The 22,930-nt window shown below is 36.0% G+C and overlaps 2 protein-coding genes and 1 long non-coding RNA gene across 11 annotated transcripts; 1 reads left to right on the top strand and 2 right to left on the bottom strand.

The window, feature by feature from the left end:
* Positions 1 to 785: 785 nt before the first annotated feature.
* LOC133744664 (protein COBRA-like) lies at positions 786 to 1,857 on the top strand. The gene is made up of 2 exons (XM_062172733.1): positions 786 to 1,246; positions 1,842 to 1,857. Exons 1-2 carry the CDS (start codon positions 786 to 788, stop codon positions 1,855 to 1,857), a joined length of 477 nt encoding a protein of 158 aa, XP_062028717.1.
* Positions 1,858 to 4,173: 2,316 nt separating this feature from the next.
* Positions 4,174 to 6,771, bottom strand: LOC133745682 (uncharacterized). The gene is made up of 3 exons (XR_009863739.1): positions 6,245 to 6,771; positions 6,054 to 6,165; positions 4,174 to 4,620 (listed from the first exon to the last, which is right to left on the bottom strand). It is a non-coding gene; the product is annotated as an uncharacterized LOC133745682 (long non-coding RNA).
* Positions 6,772 to 17,941: 11,170 nt separating this feature from the next.
* LOC133741992 (uncharacterized) lies at positions 17,942 to 21,005 on the bottom strand. 9 transcript variants are annotated; one of them, XM_062169691.1, is made up of 5 exons: positions 20,397 to 21,005; positions 19,221 to 19,333; positions 18,731 to 18,812; positions 18,543 to 18,639; positions 17,942 to 18,346 (listed from the first exon to the last, which is right to left on the bottom strand). In XM_062169691.1, exons 1-4 carry the CDS (start codon positions 20,540 to 20,542, stop codon positions 18,549 to 18,551), a joined length of 432 nt encoding a protein of 143 aa, XP_062025675.1. In that variant the 5' UTR covers positions 20,543 to 21,005; the 3' UTR covers positions 17,942 to 18,346; positions 18,543 to 18,548. The 9 variants fall into 9 exon arrangements, 4 of the variants coding, with proteins under 4 accessions (XP_062025675.1, XP_062025673.1, XP_062025676.1 ...); XM_062169689.1 differs by having other exon boundaries at positions 17,943 to 18,346; positions 18,731 to 18,904; positions 19,247 to 19,333; positions 20,397 to 20,978; XM_062169692.1 differs by having other exon boundaries at positions 17,944 to 18,346; positions 18,543 to 18,627; positions 20,397 to 20,986.
* Between the last annotated feature and the right edge of the window lie 1,925 nt (positions 21,006 to 22,930).

Here is a 22,930-nt window from a genome sequence, read left to right on the forward strand (position 1 = left end):
GACAAAATCTAATACGAAGTTTGTCTTCCGTCTTGAACTCCTTCTTCACTTGAACGATCACCAAATATCGCTCTCCTTTCTTCACAGCTCCTCTATTGATCTCAAGAGAAGTTAAGCATATGAAACAATGATCAAGAACACTTCAACATGGATCAAGTGTTTTGACTCATATGTAGACTCAATTATCAAACATGCAAGAGGCCACCAACTCTTCTTGTCTTCCAAGTTCTCTCTATTGCCGTCTGTTTTTCACCCACATGAATAGCTGCAGTCAAACAAACCAGCCAACACAGCTATATACCCTAATCCCCTTCTACAAGGAAAAAACCAATCTTTTTGTGTTAAAGAAAATATAAACAATTAAGGACACAGAATCCTAAAATACTTAGGAAATCAATAATACAATTTGGCACAAAGAAAAATATCTTTAAATGAATAAAAGATATTAAACCCATTAAACCCCAAAGATACTTTCCCGTTTTGTATGGAATGCCAACACACCAAAACTTGTACCTATAGTAATTATTTGGTTTTGGTTTTAATGATTATTTATGGATTTTGGTTAGCTTATCGAACTTGCAATTCCTCAATTCTTTATGAATTATACTTTATATTGTGGATTTTGTATCTCCAACCTCTCTTGTTCAAGTAAAAAAATAATAATAATAAATAAATAAAACTTTTCATGTTCAAGATTTATGTCGATTGACTTGGAAAAAGAAGTTCATAGCCAAAAAATGAAGAGTTAGTTCATCTTGCTCACCAAAGCTTTCTGAACGTTATCAATGGCGTCGTTCTTCTCCATTGCCAAAGTTTTCGCCGTCGTGCTTATCTTTTCATTGTCATCAAGAGATGTAGGGGCATTCAATACAAATGATCCAAAAGGGAACATCACAGTGAGGTGTGAGATCATATATACCAAAGACGGTTATCTGGTCCGAGTTACAACATTGAACTTTGAGAGGTACAGAACTTTTGAACCTCATGGCTGGAAGCTTGGTTGGACATGGAAAGGCAATGACCAGATTTTTCATTTGGAAGGGGCAAAAGTAATCTATCAGGGTGAGCGTTTGCTCCGCAAAACTGCACAATCTATGTCTTGCAGTAGATCACCAACTGTGGTGGACTGCTGCAATGGAGGGATGTTAACGTCTAGGATTCAAGACCCAACTGGTGCTACGTCATCTTTTAAAATGCAAGTTGGGAAAGCTAGGCAGATAACCAAATTAGTCAACATTCTGATAAAGTATACAATTGGATCTCCATATCAATGTGGGCCAGCTATAATTTCGAAAAGAAATTTTGGCATCATCACGTCGTGGAGTATTGTTTGCTTATGTACTACCCCGAAAATTCGTTATTAATTTCTTGAAATTTTCAGAAGTTAATAAAGTGTTATTTAGTACAATTTCGTGGTTCGGGAGTGGAACGAAAGTGTTTCAGACGAAAAATTACTCGAAACGTTTTATTTTCGAGCGGTCAAAGAGTTGACTTTTATTCGTTGAGTTTCTCCAAAAACTTCCTTCACGAAAGTCGTAGAGCGCGTTCATACAAGTTCGTGGATATGCGGAACACGAAAATTGGAGTTCGTATGAAGAAGTTATGGCCATCGGAAAAAGTTTTCATTTTAGTATAAATAGGAAAAAATCTCGAAAAATTCATAAGTTTCCAAAAAGGAAAACTTTCCGGAAACTCTCTTAGCCAACCCTGATAGGAGCATTTTAATGCGACGTTTTAAATGTTATTTCCTCATATTTACTTAGTTATTTCCTTAAATAAATCGTTCATTTTTAAAAAAAGTTTATATTTTTAGGAATTTTAATAAAAGTTTCTATTTTCAGGTCCCATGGAGCATAATTGAGCTCAAAGGAGAAAGAGAAGCTAGAAAACGTTGGAAATGGCAAAGGCAAGGCACACGGGCTGCAAAATTGAGCTGAAACGAAGAAATGAAGTTTTCCTGGTCCAACCAGGAAATCCTGTTCAAAATAGGAAACTTTGTCAAAGCAAGACTCCTGAGTCAACCAAGAAGCATGGTCGGAAAAATAAAGACAAATGGGGAAAAGAGAGGAGTCCTGAAGGCACTAGGAGACCACATGGCTTGAAAATGACGCAAGAAAGCTCAAGATTCTTCTAGAATAATTGTGATTTTTGGCAAAAAGGAAGAGACCTAAGTATATTAGGGTTTCTTGGACACAAAAGGAGTGAATTTTAAGTAAAATAATTGTTTTTTTCCGTGAGATATATAAGGGGGTATAAAAAGTGACGTTTTTGGGACTAAAAATATGTCCAGATACATTCCTGGAGAATTTCAAGGGATTGCAACAAGAAAAGGTCCAAAACGAGTCCAGATTCATTGTCTAGGTTCATTCATATTTCTTTGTCCGAAAATGAAGAGAAAAAAAGATAAATCCTTGGAAAATTCGGCAATAATATATTTGAAGGATTATGGACTTTATTTTGGTGGCTTTTGATTGGTTGGATGACACAACATGGCTTATGTGGCATTATTTGATTGGTTGAAGCTGTGTGGAGCAACCAGATAATTCCTTGGAAATTAAAAGAAGATTCATGAAGCCTTTGCCGTCCCCTATATATACCCCCACTCTCTAGACGTCTCACACACCTCTTCCCCTTCAGAAATTCCAACGAAAAAAGTTCTCTCCACTCTCTAGTTTTCAAGTCTCTGCGTCTTCAAGCAAAGAGAAGAAGAAAAGAAGAAGCCGTGAAGCCTCCTATCCGCCATCATCCACCTTGTGCCGTGAAGCTTTGAAGCCTTGCTTTCAAGATTCAAGACTCAACGTCTCAATCCTTCAACCATTCATCCTTCTCGGTGTAATTCCATCTTATTCCTTGTAACCTTTTTGGTTTTCTTTGTTTGATTTCGTATGAACTTGATTTCTAGTTAACATATACGTTAAGGGAAAAGTTTAAGCCCGTTCTTATGTTTGAATAAAATTTTGATTCTTATGAGTTGTGATTCTAAGTTGCTTTTGTGAGTTTGTTCAGTTAGTTTTGCTTGATTGATATCTTTTATGTGTTAATCTTATTTGGGTCGACACTTATAGGATTTGCATATAATTGGTGCTAGATTTAGGTTAACGATTCACCTAATATTTTTGTCACCCTAAATCAAAAGTAGTAAAGGCTTTGGACAAAAGTCGAAATCAATTGAAGAGGATTGCAAGTAGATGAACTTAGGCTTAGTTTGGGATTGCTGTGCTGTGAGGGGAAACACTTTCAAACTTGCTGTGAGAGGAAGCACTTCCGAACTTGCTGTGAGGAGAAGCAGCTGAGGTGTTTGGTAAACTGTTTTTAAAAGTGTTGTGAGGTCCAAAAGCAATTTCTAGGTGTTTGGTAAGTTGCAAGGCAAAAGTGCTTTGGTTGGGTATAATTACCAAAATGGTCATACATGCTAAGATATGCTACTAAAATACATAATTTTATTTTTTGATTATGTAACCATACCAAATAAAAAAAGTTCTCATGTATTATTCTTGTACCATTGGTTGGACTGAATAAAAGATTTACTTTAAACCCTTCAATATGCATATTATGTTTTACTACATAAGTTGGGTTTTCGGTTTTTTCACTGTTATCTCTGGTGCTACTATATAATTTTTTCTAAAAATATTATGCATTTTAGAAATGTTCCTATTGTTTATTACAAAAAGAAAATGATATGTTCTTATGGAAATTTTATGTGGGATATTCGGAGCAATTTCATCCCTCAGAGTAAGATGAACAATCTGAGAAAGTACAAAATTATTTTGTGGTAGTGTAGACGAACCTTTTAATTAGTTGTCATTGGTAAGTTCAAGCTAAATTCAACTTCTAGTTGTCTTAAAAGAAAAAGACGTGCAAACACAAAAGACCACTATTGTTCGTACTCGCGGCAAGTTCCGTTCATGGCTTCATGCTCATCCAAGCTGATCCACCAAAAAATAGAGAATCTTGTTAGAGTTGCTCTAAGCTTTTGCAATTCTGGGCAGAGAACACCAAGTTCCGAAACAACTATCAAATACAAAGTGCGCCAAACAATTGGATCAGTTTCTCGCCAAGTTCCGAAAACAACTGATCATTTACAAACTACTAAACTTGGATCACTTACCAAGTTCCAAAACAAATGCTACCAAACAATTGGATCATTTTACACTTTCAAACCACTTGGATCAATTAACAAGTTCAAAAAACAACTGATGAGTTACAAACTACCAAACTTGGATCACTTATCAAGTTCCAAAAACAACTGATTAGTTACAAACTACCAAACAATTGCATCATTTACAGAGTTTCAAACACTTGGATCAGTTACCAAGTTCCGATACAAATGATTTGTTATAAAGTGAACAAAAGCCCAATGCTTTGAAATATCTGAAATTACACCCAAAATCTTAGCAGGGGACTCAGTTACTTCTCTGCTGGAGCTCTCTTCCTCTTTGCAGGGGACTTGGTCTTCATCTTTATCGCAGTTGTGAGATGAATGAACTAGTTTACAGTTCATAGCTGCACAAAAGATGGTTGTGTTGGCTTGGGTGGTGATGCATAAAATGGTTGGGATGCAGAGGCTTGCATTGGTTGAACTTCATGTGTGGTTTTTGCCTTCTTGGGTGCTCTATTATCCTGTATAGACAGCGAATCTGTGGCTTAATAGGGGGTATGGACAGAGTTATCTAGGACAGAAAAATACCATTTTTGGATTCATCAATTTAAGTCACTACTAAAGTACTAATAACAATTAATAGAATTATTTGGCAACCCATACATTCATTTGATACCATACTATAACAGAATTAATAGAGTTTATCAAAGAAACTGAAAACTATAACCAATTCACTTATCTATCTTCTTAATCAGCAACCAAAACGTTCCAAAAAGAGTTTATCAAAGAAACTGAACTCCTTATCGTTCAGGAGTCCATTGATGAGAAGGATAGAACTGAAACTGTTCAGGCATTATATGTTGATATGGACATACCATATCCACACAGGTTGCTCAAATACTGATAAAAAAAAGAAGCATACTACAAACAACCATGCTGCACGATCATAATTGCTTCTCAAGCTATGAAAAGTTGACTATGGATTGAAGCTGAATCTGAAATTCATCATCTCTAAGTGGAAACATAATCGGTTAATTTAGCAAAACAATAATGTAACAAAGAGAACTAAGCTGAAACCATACTTTTAGTCGTTTAACATATATAAGTAGAAAAGAAAATATGATCTTCCCCACCGTTTTTTAAGAAACCCAGAAAGCTTCAACTGTTGAAATATATACATATAAAAGAACCATCATGTCTGTTTATACAAATAGGTTGTTTTATTACACACGAGTTACAGCTTATAAGACCTAATACTCAAAACTTGAAAATCGATCAAGCGGGAAGAACACATCAACTGGATACTTACCTTAAAAAAGATCAATATTTCCGTCAAAAGATGGTCGCCTGTGACCCAAGTAACTAGCCTATTCCTCAGCTACAGGTTGATATCTCAAGCACCTTATCCTTATGTGATAAATTAATTTGTTTACAGAGAAACTTCCTTTACCCGATCGAGGTACTAATTTCATATGTTCTGCAAGAGTTCGAGTACGCAATTGATCGATTTTCAAGCTTAGATACTAGCTTGTTTGATGAGCTTTAGTTCAAGTTTATATCATTTTTTGCGATAATAACTTAAAATAGAATAAAAGAGATTAGCAATTAGCATTGTTGGTTTCAGTTATCAGTAAACTCAGAAGGACTGCAATGGAAACTTGGAAATTAGCAGGAAAGTTTGGTAATTAGTTAACTGTTTGTCCTTTCGTTGCCCAGATCAGAAAAGAGATGTGAGCTATAAAATAGCTTTTCTGGAGGGTTAGTGCTTTCAATTATCTATAAGGACAAGGACAACGCACCAAATACCACTCAAGGAACACCGGTGGAGAATAAAGAGAAGCATACATATTCAAAACAGCCATCTTTTTTTAAATTTCTTTTCTGTAAAGTGGTAAGTTTCTAACATTCATAGTTTCAAACTTTCAATTGAAGAATCAGCGAGTCATTGTCATACCGAGCTTGAGCCTTGAAGAATCAGCGACTGACTGAGAGAGAAGAGTCGAACCCAGAATCTGCTTTGTTGCTTGACGGCTTCAGGAAGAGACCAAAGAGTCGAAGAGAGCAAACTGCAAACCAATAGTGAAAACTGAAAACCCAGAAATTCGTGAGAAAGAGAAACTGAGATTCATGAGAAATTCGACTCACTTGCTCAGTTGATGTGTGACCGTGCTGGAGCCTGGAGAGGGAGAGAGCCAGAGAGGACAATGGCGATGGCGACTTCGTCGGTTTTGAAATTTGAACCCAGACTGAAGAGAGGCGATGGCGATGGCGATGGCGTGACAATGGATTCCGTTTGATTCTATCTTCAGAGGAAGGAAGCTAGCCGGCGAGAATCCACGAATTGAAGAAGAGGAAGGAGGAGATGTGGAATGATAATGATAATGACGGCAAAGAGAGTGACTGCCTCGCGAATCTTTTGTTTCGATGTAATTTTCAGAAAAGGAGGAGGACAGAATTGGCAGGAAGTTAAAATTTCATTAAGTTATGCACTGTTCTTCCTCCGTGTTTTCCCAAAGCAATTCCTAAAAGCTACAAATTGTAGCTTCTCAATTTCGGCCTTACGGAGAAGCCATTTCAACCAAAAGCTGCTTTCAGATATTTTACCAAACACCATGCTCTTGGCCCAAAAGCAGAAGCAGCCCCAGAAGCACCCTAGGAAGCAATGCCAAACTAAGCCTTATTCATACTAGGTTGTGCACTCAAGTTGATAACCTTTCTCTATGCTCATTGCGTTGGACATGTATTGATTAGCTAGCTTTCTAGACTTTGATTGCATGTTTAATAGGATTAATTTAGGTGCTTTCACTTAGATTAATTAATTAAGGAAAGTAAAATATGGGAAATCATTTGCTTCGAATGTTTCACATGATCAACTTCTCTCTCATGACTTAGATGATCAACTATAGGATTTTAATTGAATTCAATCATATGGATTTGGTTTTGATCTTTGTTCCTTATGTTCCACCCTTGTATATGTGTTTTTGTATTTTCTTTCTTTTTATTTTAATTTTCGAAAACCCTAATCCTAAAACCCTTTGTTTCGTTACTTTGTATATATCCTTTATTTTATTTTTGTAAATATAATACTTTTTACTTTTCTTAATTCTTTATTTGTTTTACAATGACAGGTGTACCCTCAATCCCCGATCCGAACGATCCCTATTTACCATATACTAACGATGACATTTTTCAGGGTTAAATTGCGCGCTTGGTTTTAGCGTATCAAACCCCCGACCTGCGCCCAAGCATTCGACCTGACCCGGTCGGAACTCCATTCTCCGCTGACCTATGGCGACGGACTCAGTCCAGACCAACTAGCCCAGTCATTCTCTTCCGACCCTTGGCAGCGGCTTCCCCTGGAGAGCACTGCAAACGGAGATTGAGTGGCGGCGGTGGTGGTTTCGTCGGACCCGGTAGGATTTTCCGATTCCGGCGGCGGTTGAGCTCCAAACCGGTCATGTATGACGCCCTCCTCCTCTAGATCACAACCATGGCAGCCTTGAAGCACGATTCAAAGTATGGTGGCCGGAATCACGATTTGAAGTTCAACGGTGCATATTTCTCAAGCTTGTTCAAGCTTGATCTAGGCCGAATTGGTCTTAACTCCAGGTATGAAAGTTGCTCTTCTCATCAATGTCTACATTCTGGACGGTTGGATTAATCTAGTCTTGAGTTTGGCCAGTGGCGATGTGTCGCTGCCTGTAGCTGCGCTTGGTGGGGTTTCGACCATGTTAGGGGCATTTTCTGGTTCTATATACCGTCTACTCGTCGATACGAGCATTTTGATATATAATACGTAATTTTTGGAGATCGTATGAATTTGTTAGGGTTTTTACCGTTTTCGATTGTCTCAACTTTCGATCCTTGAGGATCCGGCCGTCCGATTGACTTGTAGTTTTGATATATTGACCATAGAAAGTGTTCTGGAGACTTTGGGTGGTCTCGGATGAGGTTTTGCCCCGATTGGCGTGACTTTCGGATTTTTGGATCGAATTGGGAGATTCGAAATTTAATTGTTGTCATGATTCGTGTACTGAACCGAGTCTATATTTTCCTTTGGTGCTTGGCAGAGTACGTTCTGTAAATTACCTAATTTTGTGAAGACGCAGCAAGAATTTTGAGGTGAGTAAATCTCATGTGGTTCGTTTATGAACCGAATTTCATTATGGTCGGTTTAATTGTTAAATTGAGAAATTGTTTTTTGAAAATAAATATTTGTTTTAAATCATATGGACTTGATCATCTACGGTCCATGGGTAAGTAAAATGAGACTTTAATTATAAAAATGAACTTCTCGAGTTTTGTGATCGTGAACTATAATTGGTATTAGTGACATTCCTGAGTGGATGACTACGTGTGTGTGTGTGTGTGTGTGTATACATATCCTATCGAGAGCGGAGTTCCGCTTTGAAATTACGGAGTGAACTTCGAGTTTTTGGTCGCTTTTAGGTCGCATATCCGCATCTCGACCGTTCAATTTTTAGGTACTAGTGCATAGATCATCTCTGCAAATTTTCAGCCAAATTGATGACCGTTAAGGCATTGATAACTGCCTTAAAGCTAGTACGGTTCAGGTTGGACAAATTCAGTTCGTCGATTGGTTTAAGCGAGTTAGATACCTTAACGATCATCAATTTGGCTGAAAATTTGCAGAGATGATCTATACACTAGTACCTAAAAACTGAACGGTGAACGGTCGAGATGCGGATATGCGACCTAAAAGTGACCCAAAACTCGAAGTTCACTCCTTAATTTCAAAGCGGAACTCCGCTCTGGATAAAATCTGTATATATATATATATATATATATATATATATAGAATGATTCTCAGGTGCGGACGTCCGTACCTAAGAAAAAGGTACGGATTCCCATTTTTCCCCCTCTTTTCGATCACACATTTAGATATTAACCGTTCAGTTTTTAGGTCCTCATGTATAGATCATCTCTGCAAAATTTCAGCCAAATTGGTGATCGTTAAGGCATTCAAAACTGCAATTTACAACAATGAATATGAACGGTTCCGAATCTGTCGAACCGGAACCGTTCGTATTCATTGTTGTAAATTGCAGTTTTGAATGCCTTAACGATCACCAATTTGGCTGAAATTTTGCAGAGATGATCTATACATGAGGACCTAAAAACTGAACGGTTAAGATCTAAATGTGTGATCGGAAAGGGGGGGGGAAATGGAAATCCGTACCTAATCCTTAGGTACGGACATCCGCAACCAAGAACCCCTGTATATATATATATATATATATATATATATACATATATATATTTATTTATTTACATGAAATATATATCTGGATGGTGTGTCATTGTGTGAAGTATAACAATTGTGATTTTATTCGGATTATTATATCGGAGCATTTACTCTGGTCGGAAATATAAATTGTTGATTTTATTGTGTTGAAAGAGTATTTGAGTTTTGATTTGGTTTTAGATTGTAAAACCGAGTATTGTACAGAGTACAATTTCGTTATGGTGTTCATGGTTAGTTTGTGTGACCTGATTTCGAGGAAAAACAATATATTTTGAGAATGTTGATTTATATTGTTTTGAAAGGTATTTGGAGTTGCGGTGTAACATTTTGTGTCGAGTGGGACCTCTTTAAATATTTTGGTCTTTGTACCGAGAAAATCTTTTATGGAGATTGGTGTAACATTTTTGAGTCGAGTGGGATCTTTTTAAATGTTTTGTTCCGAGGGTCGAAAGGCCTGAGGTCTGGAGGTTTCTGGGATAACCTCGATCAGTGCAGGAATATCGGGATACCAAGCCTTTGCCTGGGTGATTGGTTACGATTCAGTTAGAGCTCTAGTTTGTCTGCAGTTGTACTGCTTGAGGGATAACTTTGTGTTATGGCACTCAGGAGTACATGTTGTTAAAAAAGAGTTTTGAGTGTATGCTTTCTTTTGTTGTCCAAGAGGGACATGGGTTTCATATTATGGTGTGAGTTGAAATAATATGATTTATCACTTGGTGATGTATGTTACCTTTGAGGGTAAGGATGTCGAGTTTTGAAAACGAGTCTTTTTGTCAAATCGTTTATTGGTGTTGAAGGGTGATTTTCTTGGCTTTAGCGTGAGTTGTTTGATTTCTTATTTATTTTCCTTGTTCATTTTTATTGATTGATTTTAATGTAATCTCTTGAACTAAATTATCTGTAGGGATTACCATGATTTTTATTGTTTGATTTTAATGTAATCTCCTGAACTAAACTATATGCAGGGATTACTATGTTTTTGGATTGTGTGTTTTTTGGTGATCTCCTTAACTAAATTTTCTATGCAGGGATTACTGTTTTATTTATTTTAAATTGTGAGTGCATTTGTGGTTGAGACTTGTAGTGAGTTGAGAAATGTTTTATCATGTCGTCGTCGTGATAATATTTTTGGTCGAGAGGAAAGAAAAGTGATTTCTTGGTATGTTGTCGAGATTACAAGTGATTGATTTTTCACCGTGGTGGCATGTGTTTCCTTAAAAAGAAAAGGATTTATTGTTGGAATTACTCATTGGGTTGTTTTGTTGTCCTTGAGTCGGAAATGAGTTTTGTGGTTATTTTGGTTTACTTATACGAGCTTGCAAAAGCTTACCGGGTTTGTTGTTTCAACCCGGTGCAATATTTCATGGTATAGGGTTATTGTGTAGGTTAGATTAATATCGAGTAATCATCGTCAAAGTTGAGATGTACTTTCTGTAGTGTGGACTTAGAAGGGTACTCTTAGTTTTAATCTTCCACTGTGTAGTGAGAGTGGTGAGTGTGTTTACATTTTGAATTGTTGTTTAGTTTAATTTGTAAACTCTCTGTAATGTAATATGTGACTCTAAAGAACGAGTCGGTATTGACATTTATTACTTAGTTTAAATGAAAAATTTTATAAGTGTTTTCTTGTGCTTATTAAGTTATCACGTTTCGGATTCGAATTTCTTTATTCGAAATTTGGAGCGTGACAACTTATTTGCCCCAATAACGCGGGAAACCCTCTAAATGCACTATGTCTATTTCTGCTTTGGCAAACAATAATCCATTGTATCCAACACTAGAAAGGCAGTATTCTCAAGCAATATTAGTTGCTTATTCACAGAATCCTTTCCCATTGATGGTTGGCTGGAATGTCATTCATAATGAAAAGTCAGTGTGGATAGTGAAAGTGATGATAACCAATCATGACAACGCTATACATAGGAATTAAAATGTTTTGATAAAACATCCACAGATCAACAGTCAGAAAATTGTGGAGGGGCTTGAGTACAAGTTAAATGATAAAGAAATGCTTATCTGGGGGAAAGAGCTTCGGAATGGAGACGTGCTAACAACTTTAGTGACATTAAAGAAGAGTGCTTCAATGATAGTTGGAAGTGGGTGGTACTACCCCTTGTTAGCAGCTTTCAGTGGAGATGACTGCCAGATTCCTCCAGTACATGAGGCAAAAGAGTTTTCTACATCTGAAGGTGAAGAGAATTAAGGGGTTGCCAATGCCTAAGGATGAGCAGAAAAGGCATCCTATTTCTACTTCCAAGATTTCATAGACGGAAATCGAAGACAACTGTAGGTGTTTTGCTCATTCTTACCTCAACATTTGCATGTACATGTGTTTTCAAGTATATATATGAGGAGTAATGGCATCAAACAACTAACCCTGGAGATGGGATATCGACATGCTGGTTTACTTTCGTGCTGTTAGTTTACATGCAGGACATTAATGGCAGAGGACATTCCAAAATTAGGACATCAATGGCTGGGCTGCTGGACTGCAAGACTTTTCTTATGAACTTGTCGACATTTTGGAGTAATATAGAACTGGCGCTATCCATATTCTCATGTTGCTTCTGAAGTTGTGAGTTCATGGATGCAAGCATAACACATTTAGCTTGCGTGTCATCATCCTTATGCTTTTGATAAGCAACACGTTGCTCATCGGTTGCATCTTGAGCCAATGGAGTGTGAGGAGGTGCATTTTGTAAGACATAAGCGATCTTATCGAATGTCAATACAATTTTCAAATTGCGGAGCCAGTCATTGAAGTTTGGGCCCTCAAGACGATTTTCATTGAGAATTTTGGTGATAGGATGTCCTGACATATTGCAGTCTACATAACATAAAATAAAAGAAGTGAGATTGATTTTAAAACCAAGTGACTCGGGTCTTAAGAATCAAATGGCACCCTCTCACTATTTTAACAAATTCCAAATCCCTCAAGGAATTCGAGAGTATAAATTAAAACTCTTAGTGAGTATGGAAGACTCATTTTTATTAAGTCAACCGCATCATAATAGAACTATAAGTCAACTTAATTTCCATGAGAGGATACTCTTATCCAATCACATCAAATGTGAATATCCATAACTTTGGCCTCTAAAGTAATTAAGTCTCACCATAATAGGATATTGATAAATTACTCTAGTTAAGCTATACCCAACATCTCATGTAAGTATAGAGATCAAAAATTAAATCTCATCATAATAGAATATTGACCAAGATTTGTCCCTACCTTACAACATCAAATGTTGAATAACCTCTCTTTAATGCTCCTACCAAGAAATACCTCCGTTCGGAATGATATTCACATGCAAGAACATCTACTAGGAGATTACAATGTTGGAAGGCCACAAAGAAGCATTCATAATGACTTCTTCGTTTTTCAACTTAATATCACTTTGAGGGAATATTAAGGTCTCATCTTTAATAATCTTATTAATAACAATCACATTGCATTTGCTTTGATCCTATTGCAATCACACATTCATTATACTTGATCTATAATAAAATACTCTCACTAATTGTTTTCAGAAAAACAATTTGATTTCATCAAAAACATTTTTCAAATGGAATCATGGGAAATATAAAATTACTTAATCAAGTGCAATGAACATACAATTATAATAGGTCACATAGGATGATTATGGACTTGTTGTTTGATCCAACATGAGCCAATATGTTGGATCAAGGTCATGTTTGGGTGGTTGATTTTAATTACGCGTAACGATTACGAAAATTAAATAACTAAGCTAAGCTATTACACTTTGCACTTGAACTCCTTTCAAGGCTTGATGACTTCAAACTTCTTCTTTGGATCATCCTCATGTGCCTCCATCTTCGATTACAAGAGTGGATGAGGGGCATACAAGCTCCCATTTAATTTAATCAAACTTGAATAAATTAAATAAGCTACTTAGTTACACAACCAAATGAATTAACTACTTTAATTACATAACCCAAATGAATTAACTACTTTAATTACATAACCACATTCATTCAAAATGAATAGTCGGCCAATCACATGCTCAATTATATTTGGCCATAGTCCATAATCATCCTTTAATTAACCAAGATTAATAAGGTTAATTAAACAAGCATAATTAACTCAATCAAAATAAGTTAACCACTAAATTACTTTAATTTAATGCAAGTAAATTAGTTGAGTGATTTAGGGGATGATGATGTCTTACATCATGCATCACTAACTTTTGGTGAGTAATTTAGGGGATGATGTCTCACATCACTTTTGATGAGTGATTTAGGGGATGATGTTTTACATCATGATTCACCAACTTTTGGTGAGTGATTTAGGGAGACATGTCTTTTATCTCATAATTTAGGGAGACATGTCTTTTATCTCATTCCAACTTTTGGTGAGTAATTTAGAGAAACTAATAGTAAAGATGACTAACTCTACCAACCTTTTGGTGAGGGAAACATGGAAATGATTTTATGTCATCATTAACTATTAGGTAAATTTGAATTCATGAATTTATGGATCAAAAGTGAAAAACAAACACCATGAAAAATTAGCTAGTTCATAACTAGATTAGACATGTTCCAAAGCTGGAAATAAAATTTCAGCTTTGTGTTCTTCCATTGAACACTTGTTTACTTCATCTTTGAAGCCAAAAATCATGCATACCCTAAAGCATATATAATCTAACATGTTTCTAAGATTAACACCTTAATTAAGAAACATATAGAATCCCTTAATGCATATCTCATATGCATCAAAGTTTCATAAAACTTAAACCACTTCTTACATGTAATTTCCAGAAAACTTTTTCTAGCTATCATAAAATCTACCTTACATCACATGCTTCATAACTTTTATGATAAAGCAAATTTTATGATCTAAATTACATATTACTCTAAGCTTAAGAAAATCACATCAACCAACATACTTAGCCATGTTTATAACATATCAAAATTAAGCCAATGGCTCTGATACCAATTGAAGGAATGGATGGATTTCAAAACTTTTTAATTAGTGCGGAATTAGTTTAACCATTAAACTACTAACTAAACATAAAATCCATTCCTTTAACCCATGATCTTGGCTTATTGTGATATGTATATAAACATAGCATGCATAGTAAGGAAGAACAAAGAGGGAGTTTATGTTCTACTCACCCTTGGAGCGTGATTTTAATCCGATCCAAGTGAACCACCAAAGTTCCTCTCCTTGATCTCTCCTTTTGTGTGTTTCCTCCACCTTGAAGCACCTTGAATTAAGAACTCTTTCTTGTACTCCTTCTTGTGCTTGTAATCTCCTCCTTGATGTAACAAGTAAAGCCACAAAAATATATGGCCTCTAAGGATCTTCACCAAGTGAATCAAGAGATGAAGAAAGATGAAAGAAAAGAAGAAATTATGCAAGTGTTCTTCTTTCCTTTAATTTTGTAATGGACCAAGAAAGAACTCTTTCTCTCTCTCTCTCTCAAAAATCTCAAAATAATAGTGTGGAGACACACTTATTCTCTTTGTCCATGCTTTCAGTTTTATATAATAGGAAATAACTCCAATTACTAAAAGAAACTATTGACTTTCATAAAGCCAATATTTTGGCTGGTCCATACTTGTTATTGGGCACTAAAAATGTGTCTTGGGCTTTCATTTAAATCTCATTTAGTGAAGCCCAAGTCCACACGAAAAGCCCGACAATCGTTTAGGCCCAATAGGTTCGGTTTTACCCGAAAAACCTAATTATGTCCAAATAATAAATCTAATTAATTATTTGGTCATAACCAACTCTTGTTTAATCTTCTTCATATACAATCTCAAGGATCCACTTATATGGTGTGCGATCTCTTAGGTTCTAATTAACAAGGCAGTGAAGTTTATAGAAACCATTCTATTTTGTTTACGAATCAAAAACTCCATTTTTGATTCTCCCTTGTTATTAGGATTATAAATGTTTATTAATCCTCGGGGACTTCACAAGTCATGAGTGACGTCTTGCAACATATCATGACTACCCTAGTTAATGTAGAATGACAAAGAACCTATTCAATTGGAATTACAATACAATACGGTCCTTCTCTAACACTATGTTCTAAATCACATCATCGGGGTATGGAATTGATATGTCAATCCCCTAATGTGATTTTCATTCTTATGTGATTCTTAGAATGTGATTAAAAACTCCTTTTTAATCTCATTCAATGCTTTGGCCAAAGACTCATTGAATCACATCTTTGAACATACACCTTATTTACTTAAGGATAGAGATTCCTTATTGTACACTCACATGTCTCCATGACCGAATTGATTATACCAATGAATGCATCTATTATATCCATTAAGGGACACAATATTATTGCATCATCAAGAGATAATCCATTCACTCATAAGACAACTATGGTGTCTCAGGTCAAAGGACTAATTTGTATTATTGCAATTTAGAGTTCAAGTTTGACATGTAAGTAAGACTCCATACAAGAACTCTAATGATCGCGTTCAGTGTACTCTTTAAATTAAGAGCACCCACATACTTATATTAGTGTCTCTACACAAATGACAAGAGACATATCATCCTCCATATTGAGCATACATAGTATGTGCTAGTCTTTCCGGATTATCAATGTCCAAGTGATAATCCTATGACTAGGAACTTTTTAGGATAAGAGTGTGAAAGAGTAAAGGTCTCACACATCTAACTCTTTAGATTACTTTATCTTTAACTCATATTCCTTGGACCTTGTTCAATCAAATATCAAATATAAGCAATGAACAATAAACTTGCCCTTTTGATTAATAATAATTACATCAAAATGATTGTTTTAGGACACAATTCCTTCAGCCCCGACCACCGCAAAGAAGACAAGATCGAAGGTCCCAAGACCCCCATCTCCCGTCCGGCAACACCTGCCATTCGTCTCTGAGGCGGGAAGCCCCGATCGACGATGAGGCGCCGCCGGACGAGTGACCACTGCTCCTTCACTCTTTCCAAACCCTAGTTTTCTCTCCTGTTTTCTCGATGCGAAAGTCGAGGGCCAATAATTAGCCAAAGAGTACAAATTTTAAGTTTGATTATATGTTAGTAGTTTTTGAATTTTAAGTTTGATTATATGTTAGTAGTTTTTGAATTTTAATTTTGATTTTGTTTATGTTTATCTCTGTGTGGGAAGGTTTCCCATCACACGGTAATTGAAGGTGGCAAGAGAAGGTCTATCAAGTGTACAGTGTGGTGCAGTGCGGTAGGGCGCTGCTGTGACTCAAATGATGTGTCTCCATTCTTGGAGATGGCAAGCGTAGTTACAAGGCGGGCTGAGACTTCGTCGCCCATGGTGAAGGAAGGTCTAGGGTATTGAGAACGGCGATGTGAAGAAAAAAATCTAGCTCCGATATTTTCTCAATACTTAAAAGGGATCTTCTATCCATAACTTCAAAATTGGCATTTGGACCTCCCTACTTATATAGACCTTATTATATTTATAAATAACCAATATGTTATCTACACCTCTCTAATTTTCCCAAATGCCTATTGTCCAATAAAAAAGATAAAAAGCTTTTTTTTTTTTTTTTGGAATATTCTATTCATACCTCTAAAAGCCCATTGTACTATTCTTTAGCCCTTCCCCCTCTTACAGACTACAAAAAAATCTTATGAATTTTATAGTAATAGAAATACATATATGAATTCATGCACAAAACAAAAATGAAGAACAAGAAAATCGTGGGAGATGAAAAAGGAGGGGTCTGTATCTGGGATATCTCAATGGCTTGAAGGCAAAACATTAAAAGCTGAAGATGTCTTGATTTTCGAATACACAGATCTATAGTAATCAAGATAGTGAAAAAAGAACATAAAACTTCTAAAACCCATACCTTGTGCGAAGACTCCAAAAGGATGCTTTGCTCAATTACTGAATCATCACTTTCTTCCATAGAGTTTGATGTATATTTTAGGGTTTACATTGGAGAAGAATATCTCTCCAAGTTGAAGACTACATATTGACTTGGAGGTACGAACAAACTCTTCTTTTTTTTTTTTTGGTTTATTAGTAATTTGACATGAGTTGACAAAATCAACTATAACTTGAAAAAAAAGAGGTCCAAATGTCAATTTTGGAAGTATGAATAGAAGCTCCCTATTTGAAAATATAAAAGGAAGAATTCACTACGTCAATAATGGCATCAGACGACAGTTTTGGACTGTCGTCTGATGAGTCTGGGCGCTGTTGTTAAAGCCTGTGCCATCTGATGGAATTATCAGACAACAGCAGTGAACTGTCGTCTGAGTAAATTTTACACAAGAGCAGCTACTTACATGACTGTTGTATGAATACCAGAAAGAACAACAGCGCCATATATGGTTACTGTTGTCTCTATGAAGCTTCTACATCAAAGGATTAGTTTTTTTCTGTTGACTGGATTTAAACAACACAACAGGCTGCTTGAAATGGCGTTGGCTGTCCACTTTTGATACTATAGGTTTCTCTAAATAACTGTTGTTTGAGTTTTTATTGGACAATGGTTTTTGATGTAGTCTTGTTGTGCTAAGATGGTTCCAACAACAGTTTTTGCTATCATTTTAGATGTGTTTAACTCTCTCAGACAATTGTTTTTACTTAGTTGAGAGTGGTCTGAAAGTGACTCTTATGATGTACATTTTCTTTTATGGAAGAACAACAATCTTTATTAAATGAAACTAAGGATTACATTGGGCGATGCAATAGCATCGAAAGAAAGCAATAAAACTACGATGAACAACATTTGGACTTATATAAATGTAACAATAGTTCCATATATGGGAAGCAGTCAGCTTGTAGGGCTTAGATGGGTCATCTTTGGGGAAAGCCTTCACTGCATGGTGTGCTCACTTTTCCTCTATGACAAGCAGCTCGTGTCCTTGAAAGAAATCCAAGGGATCCATGCCTGGGGTGCTAAAACTTCCAGCGACACATTTGTCTTCTCTTTCATTTGGACAAACACAACATGTGAGAAAACATGAACTAGCAGCAACATACAACCAGTACCTATTCACATGAGAGACATTTTAGGCAAAGCTTAAGTCTGGTATACTTATGAGAGAGCAACAGACATGAATGATTCTCATTTTGTTATGTTGTACCAACAAATTGCAGTTCACATTTTTTCTCCTATTTAGCGTGCAACAATATCTCATAACTCAATCTGACCATTTTTCAGGTTGGAAAATTAAATCAAACTTACCATTCATCATTTGAACCTGATAGAGTAGGAACCAGACTTTTTCCAACTCTCTAACAATGCCTTGTTCCGAGGATTCAACAGCCACCTGCAGCACCAGCTGTATCAATGACAGATCCATGTGACTTCAATATGATAAAAAATAAATAAAAAATCAAATAGATAAACGAGATTCATTTCCAATATCTTACTTGAGAAAATGCATAAGGAAACCCTGAGTACATTCATGCTGCTCAACCGCCACAACAGATTGCACGGCAGAGGCATTGCTAGCTGCAAGGAAAAGAACAATAGCATAGGTAGCTCCCAAAAGATTGATCAGGTCTTTTTGTTTGTTTATGTTGGCAGGATACCTATTAGTCATCCTGTCAGGAAAATGTAAATGACATACGGGTTTAAACAGAAAAAGAAAAAAGAAGCAGCAATGATATTGACAAGGTACTTTATCTTTTCTAGATGCATGACCCCATAATTTATATATTGAAATTCATTGAATTAGATTACTGCAAGTAGTCCTTCTAAAGTTAACTAGAGAAAAATTATTATCATTTTTCTCTCTGGATACTTTCCTTAAATTGGAACCATCACCGAGTTTCAATGTTTTAATTGATCAAAACTTAACAGTTAAATAGAATACTTTGGACTGAAAACTATGCCCTGATATTGAAAGTGAGATCAAACCAGTTTTAATATGTGAAGGATGATACATTGTTGGAGCTCCACTGTCGGCATTAGCTGCAGCTACCTTGGCAGCAGCCTCTTCGTTGTTTGTAGCGCTAACACGAGACGGGGACCTAAGAACCATAGTAACTCATAATCACATGCCAGGAAGCTTAAAAATTATTAGACTCTATAGTAACTAAAGCAACTACAAGACCTTCCAACAAACATCATAAGAAAAAGAAAATACAATATTTCTTCAATAATAGATCATCTACTTGACCACTTGAATATCATCTTTTTTAATCTGCACTAAACTAGTGAAATAAACACCCTCTCATCTCTACAAACTAACTGTGACTTGGATCTTAAACAGCCAACAAATAAGACAGAAAAGTGATGATGGTTAAGGATACACTTTCTCCTTTCAGGCAATGAGCACCAAATGTAAGTCTTTTATTAAGTAAAAGCAGCTCAAAAAAGTTGCAGATTATAACACGTGAACGAGCATTCTATTCTTACAATAGAACTACTATCTACAGGGTATGCAGTAGGACAAACATTAATATATCCCACATAGCCTGCAGACCACAGATATCACATAGAGGATTGGCATTCTGGTTTGAATCCCAATATTGTGGAAATTGACAGAAACTTTCAACCAACAATTCTTATTGAATGAAGGCTGTATTGGCTACAAGAGACAATTCAAACATGCCAAACTCACCAAAAAGAACATAGTCTACAACTCTTGTAAAACCAACATTTTCCTAATGTCCAAGACTACTTCAACACTAACATTTACAGAGGGCTTGTAGCAAAGTCATTTTCTCTCACATCCATAATTTTATGATAATTTAGCAGATGCTCAGATGAAGACTGGGTCTACTAAAAGGCAAACACAAATAAATTTCAATTTGATGACTAAATTTCAATTTAGCAGATGCCCAGATAAAGACATGGGTCTACTAAAGGCTGCACAGTTCTTGTTCCAAATTTCAAACCAAAACATTCATATACAAGGCTAACAGAAACATAGTCAATAAAACCAACGAGATAAACAATGAGCGACTACCGAAACCAAAGTTCACTTCTAATTTGACCTGAAACTACAAGTGAGCCAAGGAATTGATGAACTGAAGAATAAAGAAAAGAGAAGAGGGATAGGGAATCGTACGGGAAGGGGCGGAGTCGAACCTGAGCTCGGCATTGATCTTGTCGTCGTCGGTCTCGTCCTTGATGAAATCGAAGAAGCACGGGGCCGAGAACTCATAAATCTTGTCGATCATCATCATCGTCATCGAGGACGCCATCGTGTAAGGTTCCTCCGTCGCCGGCGGCATTTGGTGTCTAAGAAATCCTTCTGGTCTAAATGAGAGAGAGAGAGAGAGAGAGAGAGGAGTGAGAGAAGAGAGAGAAGAGAATTGGGATTAATGAGAGAGAGTACTGGAGATGAGTATAAGTATGGTGAATTTTGGCTAAGTGTTAAAACGAAGTCGTGTTATTCATCGAAATGGAGGGAGTTGAAAAATTGAATTTTGGCTGAGTGTAGAAATTCAATTAGGGCAGCAGTGTTTAAAAACTTAGACAACAAAAACGCACACGATTATTGTCTGAAGGAGAGTTGCACAACAGTCGTAGAAAAACTATTGTCTGAATATATAGTCAGACAACATCAAATACTAACATTATATGAATAATAATCGCACAACAGACACAAGAAAAACTATTGTCTCAAGATATAATCAAACAACATCAAATATTAACATTATCTGAATAATAATCGCACAACAGACATGGAAAAACTATTGTCTAAATTAAATTACTCAGACAACATCAAAATGCCACCATTGTCTGAATAATAGTTGCACAATAGATAAGTAATAACTATTGTGTGATTAAAAACAACCAGACAACATATTTTCTCAACTATTGTGCTAATCAACCTTGAACAACATCAATGGAATAACTATTGTCTGAATTGTGTATTCAGACAACATAAAAAAAAACAATCATTGTCTGGTTTATAATTGCACAACAGCAATGTAACAACTGTTGTCTGATTCGAAAATTCAGACGACAGAATAATTTTTGCTGTCGTCCCAAAGTATCAGACAACAATTAAAAATTTTGCAGTTGTTTGATGCCATTATTGACGTAGTGGAATGTGAAAAAAAAATTAGTATTTGGATCTCTCCACTTAATAAACCTCAAACTTACTTTTACAAATAACCAATATGCTATCTATACCCCTATAACTTTCCCATAATACCCATCGTCCAATAAAATCAATAAAAGCTTCTTCTTTTTCTTTTTTTCCAAAAGATGATAGCCTCAGAGTCCATCACCATGAATCAAAGTGGCCAACAACACGCATATGATCCATGAACTAACGGACCTGGGTGTGTGTGTGTGTATATATATATATATATATAATCGATTTTCTTCCATACAACAATATATTATCAGCCCTCAAGTAGTGGATAGGTAGTGTGTATAGTTTCTCTTATCACATCAATTAATGACTGAGCACTTTTGGGTTGGTTGCAATAGATTGCGACTAAAGCTAATGGAAACTTCAAAATTTGCTTATTTGGTCTTTCAGAGGTCAACTTAAGAGATCCCCTTCGCCCTTCGGTAGGGTTCTGATGTTCATGAACTGGGGGAAATAATAATAATTGGTTCAACGGTGAAGAGGAAGAAAGCTTATTTGCATGCTCGAATGTTTGACATTAATTGCAAAGACAGCAAATAGGCCCATGATACATAACAGTGGCCAATGTGTAAGTTCTGTAGAATATGAAGTTGCATGTAAGGAGCATAAACTGACCCGTATGTGCTTAATAAACTTTTGCTATCTCATTACAAGAGGGACTAAGAGAGAAGAATATGTTGATGTCAATATTTTGCTAGGCTAATGGATTAATGAGAGAAGGCAATGAGATATCAGAATTACTCTTCGTATCTTTGTGATGATGGCGTTATATATGCTATAACAAATCATATATTCCTATTTGCTATTATGGAACGAGAGGTTTTTTTTTTCTTTCCTTTTTTGTGTCTTTAATCGTAATTTAACATGAGTTGATAAAGTTGACTATCACTTGAAAAAAAAAAAAAAAAAAGAGGTCCAAGTGCCAATTTTGAAAGTATGAATAGAAGCTAAAACAAAAACAAAAACCATTAGAAAAATAAAAGTAAAAAATGGGCAAGTAGGTGTAATTTTATTTAAATCTTATTTCTGTACGTAATTTATTGGTTCGCCCATGGTTTTGCAACTTATTAAGGTTTTTGATAATTTAACTAAATCCAACTTGGCTCATAGATATCAGAAGGCATCACGTAGCCAATTTGGCTAACTGCGAGTATATAAATACAATATCCATTGTAAACTTGGCTACCACGCAAAATCAACTTGCTTCTTGTTCCCCAAGAAAATTCTGAATCTTAGCTTTCCTTTTTACGTCCTACTACTCGCATCTAGAACTTTCGTAGAGCACTAGAGCTCACCGCCATGTTGTAATATGATAAAGGACGTAGATTGGCCATGTTAGGCTACAGGCAGCCAATTTTGCCTAACCATAAACACGAGAGAACGTGTCGCAATCACAGTCATACAAGTCACCATCACCACCCGATGCTTTACCAACTCTGATCATTTCCATCACATGAGTAGGCCAAACCGAATTGTCTGAACCAATGACTTTCAACTGATATATAAACCCTAGAGC

Source organism: Rosa rugosa, chromosome 4 (assembly GCF_958449725.1).
Source record: "Rosa rugosa chromosome 4, drRosRugo1.1, whole genome shotgun sequence".
NCBI classification, from domain to species: domain Eukaryota; kingdom Viridiplantae; phylum Streptophyta; class Magnoliopsida; order Rosales; family Rosaceae; genus Rosa; species Rosa rugosa.

Coding starts and splice junctions, on each gene's coding strand:
- LOC133741992 (XM_062169689.1), bottom strand. CDS start 20,542: ATGCCGCCGGCGACGGAGGAACCTTACACGATGGCGTCCTCGATGACG. Junction 19,334..20,396: donor AAGATCAATGCCGAGCTCAG/GTTCGACTCCGC, acceptor TATGGTTCTTAG/GTCCCCGTCTCGTGTTAGCG. Junction 18,905..19,246: donor GACAGTGGAGCTCCAACAAT/GTATCATCCTTC, acceptor TTTTCCTGACAG/GATGACTAATAGGTATCCTG.
- LOC133744664 (XM_062172733.1), top strand. CDS start 786: ATGGCGTCGTTCTTCTCCATTGCCAAAGTTTTCGCCGTCGTGCTTATC.